Genomic DNA, 7,144 nt, shown 5'->3' on the forward strand with positions numbered 1-7,144 from the left:
GTGTGAATGGGCAAAGTAAAACACAGGGGGAAGAAAATCCGAACCAAAAAAAAAACTTTTGTCTTTTGACAACACAAAATATAAACAACAATCAAAAATTACCCACACTTTAAGTATAGTGAGTTTCACTTAATCAACATTTTTAATTCTTGTAGATAGTAGTAGTAGTAGATAGTAGTAGTAATTGATATCAATTCATCCATCACTTCATTCAATTGATATCTGTAGTAACAATTCCTTCTATTCAACAAATTGTTTTTTTGACAACATCCTGATAAATCAACCCATAAAAAAAATGTCTACTTATTCAATTACAAACAATTAAATTATATAACAAGAATCCAATTCATCATTATAATCAATTGATAAACATTAAGTATATCATTGTTAATAAATTGTTTACATACGTTTAATTCTTCTTTTTGTTTAGTTGGAGGGGGGATCTAAAAGAGAGAAAGAAAGAGAAAGAGAGAGAGAGACAGATTGGAATTAAAAAAGTTTTCCCTTTTTTTTTTTTGGAGTCTGAAATTTTAGTTTTGTTCGCCCTTGTTTTTTTCGACTGTGAGTGAAATAGAGTATTTTTAATTATAGAAGCTTCTCTCAAATGTCTCTCTTTTCTTTCTGTCTCTGTATCTCTTACCAAAACTCAAGGTAGTGTATTTACCACAAGAAAAAATATTTACGCTAATCTGTAAATTCATGGTTCACCCTCGGTGAGATTTTACAGTTTACATGGCTGTCATGGAAAGTTAATCAATCAAAATATTGTCTCAAGAACAATCCCGAAATCACCTGAGAATTATATAGGCTTATAATTAGGAACGTTCAATTTCTCTGTAAATATCACTTCCCGATTAGCATTCATTTGTTAGTTTTACGAAGGAATATATGTAGGCTTCAATTGGACGCGGTTTTACATTTTCGGTTATAAGAATATTTTTTTCAGCTAACCTGTAACAAAGCTGGTTGAAAAACAAAATTCACAATTACGTAATGATGATCTCAACCTTGCATGATTTGTTAGGCAACGGGCATTTCACACAAATACTTGTGTATAAACAATCCGCCTTAGTTGAAAAAAACGTTAGCTTTTATGATATTACGATTCTGATTTACGTCAGATGTTTTGTAGTTACATCGTTACGCGTCAATTTACATGTTGTTTTGTCTCAGTGTACAAGGTTAGATCGAATCTGACTGGTTTGTAAGTTCTACAACAGTAAAAACCCATAGATACAGTTGACTCCTATGTTTTGTTACGATTAATTAATTGATTCGGACGCCCTAATTATGCACGGTGGTAGCGCTCCGGTTCTTAAATTTTAGACAATTTACCGTATTTTAACACAGTCAACATCCAATTCTAAATATAGAACTCGTCCCTTGAATTCGAAATTAGTAAACTCAATCTATGGCTTCTAATATGGCGACCACATCTCAACATGAACTGCTAGATTCATATTGAGAAAGGGTGTATGAGTAGTTATCTGAACGCGTCGGCTGAGTTACGGTTGCGTCTCTTTGCCCGGATTTTTCTTATCTGGTTGCCAAGGGACTACTTCCGCCTTCAGATTGTATGTACTTGCTGTTTTATCTTCTTCTATTATAAGAACATACATAAACTAAATATTATACAAACTATGAAAAAACTACTAAACAATCCAAATGCTGATCTAATCTAATTGCATAGATTCAACTGCCATATTATTTTGCTTAGTTTTATAAGGACTAATTTCTTTAACTTTAATACCAAATCTTTTATCTTTAGTTAATTGAACCAAATATTCAATAGTATCTTTCAATTCACCTTGTAATTTATATTGAGAATGAGTCCAACTTGGTCTACCTGTCTTTTCACCACCAGTTAATCTAATAACTTCTTGATTACCTTCATTTATTATAACAGTAGTTGATTCTCTAACATTACTTATATTCTTACCATGTTTTAATAATGATTTCAATTTTAATGATGAAATACCTAATTTTGGTAATGGAATTTCCATACCTGGTAAAACTGGTTTAGCAGCATCAATACCATGTTTACCTGTTGGATTTGCAGTTAATAATATTTGTTCCAACGGAATGAATTTAGTAATTTGAACTGGTTTAGCTTTAATTAAATGACGATTTGATAATTCTGCAGCACCTAATCTATGAGATTTCATATCCTTAGTAATGGCATCTATTTGTTGACGAATTTCTTCATCATTAGATTCTAAATTAATTGGGAAATTCTTACCAACATAATCTAATTTAAATGGATAAACTGAAAATTCATGATCAATATCAGATAATAATTTTCTAGCAGTTTTTAATTTTAATTGATGAGTGATAGCAAAATCACGAATGAAAATTGAACTCTTACAATTAAATTCTTGTTTATGGTTCTTACCAGTAAAATGATCAATTTCTTCAGTAGTAACAATCCCAACTTCATTAAGAGATTGTAATCCAACCATACGAATATCAATTTGATAAACTTCTCCAGGCAATACCACGAATTCATCAGTTGGAACAGCACTAGAATTATTAGTTTGTGATGCTTTCTTATTACCATCTTGTAAAACCAATTCAGTAGAAGTAGTAGCTTGTTTCAATAAACGAGTTTCTTGATGAGATTCATCCCAAACAACACCCTTAAAGTCACGCTCAGCAACAATCCCTTCAGCTTGACCCGCAAGGAATCTTCTAACTCTTCTTATCTTAGATCCAGGAATAACAATACAATTGAATGATTCAGCAATAGCATCAACTAAGGTACGGATTTGTTGACCAGTAATAGTACCTGATTGATTCTTTAAATTAGCAGGTAATTTTTCTGGAGAGAGGGAAGTACCCAATAATGCAACCATAGTTTCAACAGCAATATGACATGCAACGATGGCATCGGCATTTGAACCTAATAATGGACCAGTTGGTTTTAATTCTGGGGATGGTGGGTATATAACCATGGTATGACTGACTTGAGAAGTGTATCCATCAATATGGACACCTAAACTGATAGTTACAACGTCACCTTCATTAAAAGTAAATGATCTTTCATCATCTACTTCTGGAGCAAATCCATTAATTAATTCATTTACATTAATGGTAGTTGGATGAGCAATACCTTTCTCATTAACGAGATTAGCATATTGACGAGATAATAATTTGGTTAAAAATGAATCGGTTAAAAGACATAAGTGTTGAATGGTTAATTTGGTGGAAGATAAATGATATGAATTATTAATTAATGATGTTATGTATGTAAGACCAGTTTGAGTGATTTGACCAGCTACTCTATATTTCTCGATTATTGCTTCATCTAAAACGTTCTTTTGTTTAAGTAAGATGTCAGCATCTTCTTGACGGACTGCGAGTTGCATTATTTCTAAGTATATACTAATGATAGATATGTCTGGCAGTAGTAGCTGTAGATGAGATTAAAATTGAATTTTTTTTTTTCACTCATCGCACATCGCACATCGCAGGGTGGGAGACGAAAAAATTTCTGTTGCAACAAAAAAATAAAACAGTTGCAAAATTTAAGAATCGATCGGACAGCAAACAATAAAGCATCCAAATATCAAACTTCCCTTTCCGAGCTTATATTTATTGACTGAGATTAATCGACAAAAATCTTTATACTTGGGTGTCGTGGGAGTCTTTATAGAAACTTTGGTTTATTCGATTTGGTTTTTCTTCTTTTTTTACATATGGAATTCTTTTTTATAACCAAACCAAAATGTTCAATACTAAGCTTTTCAAATATTTGCAAAGTGTAACACTAATCGAATGTTTGTTCTAATCAATTTCAAATATATTTTGAATGTGTTCATGGAGGAAATTGAAGGTGATGCTCCGTGTTTCGAAAGCGATTCCTCCGCAATTGGTTGAAGACAAACTTGCCAATCGCTAAGATGATTACCCATGAAGACAAGGCTGTAATATTGTCATGTTGTGCTTCCTCGAAGTTAAAAAGGAAGAAAAGATGTTATCGCGAATCATTACCTTCATAAAAACTTGTATCTTATTCTTCCTGCATAGTTTTATGGATTGAATTGTTGCGAAAATTTTTAAAGTTCAAATTATTCCTCAAAAATGATTATTTTTCCACCAAATCCATAATTAATAATCTCAATCACTCAAATATCAACATCATACTCTTATGTAAATGTTTTATTCAATGGAGAATGCATTATCACGATTAAGTTAATCAGAAATGTGAACAAAATTCCATTACTTAATAAAGTGGAATTTTCCAAAACTCGGAAATAGGCAACTTGTCCGAGTGGTTAAGGAGAAAGATTAGAAATCTTTTGGGCTTTGCCCGCGCAGGTTCGAGTCCTGCAGTTGTCGTTATTTTTTGCCAAATCCATCTTTGAGTTCTTATCTGAATATCTATCAATAGTTAAAGATTTAATCTTGTTTATTCGTTTCCTTTTTGTAAGATTAGGTTGTTGCCGCTTTAGAAGGAAGAAAGTTAAACTATAAATTATAATTTTTTTTTGTTTCGAATTTTTATATGTAGTTTCAAATGGACGGAATTTTTATTGGAAAGTCCAGGATTCTACCGTTTAATGCTTGAATCTACTGGCATATTTTGCAGGCACTTATTTAACTTTGATTAGCTTCTATAGACAACGCCTGATAAAGCAAATTTTTTACCAAAAAAGGCAAAACGGAAGAGACAATTTCTGAGAGTGAAACGCAGACGATCTTTTTTTTGCAGCCAATTTGGATATTCACAACTAAACCTACAATCTTTATAAAAATCAAATCGAACTATTGATATTATGTCTTAATATAAATAAAAAATTACCTTAACCTATATATGACTATAAAATTAAACCCCCAATAAGAATAACTAATCCAGTCATACCAATTAATTCCATCTTAGCAGCATTATTTACCAAGGTTGTAATCACAGCAGTTGTTGCCCCTCCTTGACCCGTTCCTGTGGGTTGCACTTGTCCATCTGGTCCTTCATCTGGATGTGTTTCTCCTGTTGCTATGAGAGTAGTAGGAGTAGTAGCTCCATCAGTATTTGTAGGTGGAGCAGTTCCAATGGTTTGACCATCAGGTTGGGTGTTTACTTGATCATTTTGTGGTGGAACATTATCATCTTCACCTGCTATTGGGGTTTCTCCCACAACTGGGACATCTCCAGCAGTATCACTTGGGTTATCAGGATCATCAATGTCGGTTGGTTCATCAGGTTCATCAATGGGTGTTGCATTCCCATCGACAACAGTGTCGCTTGATTTACCATCAACAGCGCTTGGATCATCATCAATAATAATGCTACTGGAGACACCAGAATCTACATCGCTTACACGTGAACTAATAATATCAGTACTTGATTTTGAGCTGCTAGAAGAATCTTGACCTGGATGAGTATCAGCATTATGAATTTCTAATTTTACTGGGAATGTAAATGCATACCTTGTTAGAGTAAAACTACGATACATTTGATAATGTTCATCAGTACCAAAATAAAATCTCGAAGTTCCATCATGGGTTAAAAGTTCATGATCTTCAACAGTTTCGAACCACCATCCTCTGTCCTCAACGGCTTCAGTTTCCAAGATGGCGAATGGACCTTGTTTTAAGAATTCTCCTGAAACATTTTCAATTTCCCCTGTGTCATGTAAATATAATACAACAGGAAGGGCATCCTTATCTCCAAATAACTTCTCGTTTAGTGAACCGACATAGTAAAAGCCAGTAATTCCCTCACCTGTGGCTCTTAAGGTGAATGTTTTAACTATTTCCGAGGCAGTGATTTGGGACCAAATCAACAAACAAAATAAGATAGTCTTCATTGCTTAGGTTGAGACTTCTAATTACACTACATGTTTTGGGCATAACTGAAAACTACTGACTATTTATAGAATAGTGTCCCTGTCCCATGTGTCACGAAAATGTAAGTCTGCTATAATAAGAGGATGGCGAATAAAAGAGGGTGGCAGATACGAAAGATGAAATTATACCGTTTTTTTCTTGGAAATAAAATATTCTACCAAATGAACAATAGGAATGGAATAGAAATGAATGTAAGGCGGGATGAATAGTTCTACAAACCCACATTAGAATGTTAGACCGGTTAATGTTTAGTACGGAGTCAAGTACTATCCCCTTCTCGAAGGTTTCTATTCAATATATCTTTATTAAAACCCATATGTACCAATGAAATTAAAGAAAACATAATTATTTTTAAGGGGTAATCGGGGGTGGGGTCAAGTTTCATTTGCCCCAAATAATTTTAACAAACTTTCCATTTTCTCTATCCACAACAGTTCGTTTACAGTAAAGAAACATGTGAAGATATCCAAAAACATAAGAATAAACTGGAAATGGCTATATAAATATACAATATTTATAAGAATATACAAAATCAGTTGAACCTTTTAGCGCAATTCTTTACCGTGTAAATTTGTGACATTTATTAATGTGTCAGTCCTTTCAAGTCAAAGATAAACAACACAGAGGGGTATCTATCGAGGATGCGAAAATATAGCCTTTCATTATACTTCATATGTTTTGGAGGGAAAGTCTCATTATTCCAATTGACAAATAATTGTTGGAAGGAATCCGAGATATCATTATTTCGCGGAAAGTCATTACCCAGGGGATTGTCTGGGTAAGGAGGTTTAGCCATAATAGCAATTTCTCTATATAAGTCTTATACTTCTTAAGTAAAACTCCATTAAACTCGAATCCTTTTGTAGAAGTTTACCCTTGAAAGAATTTACTTATCAATCAATCAGTCTTACAAACAACTTCGCATATCAATATAGCAATTGACGGAGCAATTGGATTATTCTTTCCCAGCAATAATAATTTATCTCGATATAGCATATAGACCTTGTCTATGGACTAAGAGATTCCTTTAGAGGATAATTATTTACAAATTGCTTGCTTCCCAAAAATCAAAAACCAAAAAAATGGTTGCAATTGATTGCTTTTGTAAATTGCTAGAAAATAAAAAATCTCAAAGAAAGTTTGCGACTGTTTCTGTTTAATTGTAAATCTAAGTGAAGCTCAAACCGAAATCAGCATTGAAAAAAAAAATGAGAGATAGTAGATACGGATTGAACACGGAGCTACTCTTAGTCTTGTTATTCATCGTCGGTTTTTACTTCACAGGTAGTATAGATAGAAC

At 33.0% G+C, this 7,144-nt stretch overlaps 2 protein-coding genes across 2 annotated transcripts; both read right to left on the bottom strand. All coding sequences in view use genetic code 12, as the record gives it.

Annotated features, from left to right (window-relative positions):
* Positions 1 to 1,673: 1,673 nt before the first annotated feature.
* ARX1 (putative hydrolase) lies at positions 1,674 to 3,365 on the bottom strand (the record flags this gene model as incomplete). Its single annotated transcript, XM_049409256.1, has 1 exon — positions 1,674 to 3,365. One exon carries the CDS (start codon positions 3,363 to 3,365, stop codon positions 1,674 to 1,676), a length of 1,692 nt encoding a protein of 563 aa, XP_049261555.1.
* Positions 3,366 to 4,817: 1,452 nt separating this feature from the next.
* On the bottom strand, positions 4,818 to 5,804 carry J8A68_005215 (uncharacterized protein; the record flags this gene model as incomplete). The annotated part of the gene is made up of 1 exon (XM_049409257.1): positions 4,818 to 5,804. One exon carries the CDS (start codon positions 5,802 to 5,804, stop codon positions 4,818 to 4,820), a length of 987 nt encoding a protein of 328 aa, XP_049261556.1.
* Positions 5,805 to 7,144: the final 1,340 nt, after the last annotated feature.

This window comes from Hemisphaericaspora subhashii (assembly GCF_019202705.1).
Source record: "Hemisphaericaspora subhashii strain CBS 10753 chromosome Unknown scaffold39, whole genome shotgun sequence".
NCBI classification, from domain to species: Eukaryota; Fungi; Ascomycota; class Pichiomycetes; order Serinales; family Debaryomycetaceae; genus Hemisphaericaspora; species Hemisphaericaspora subhashii.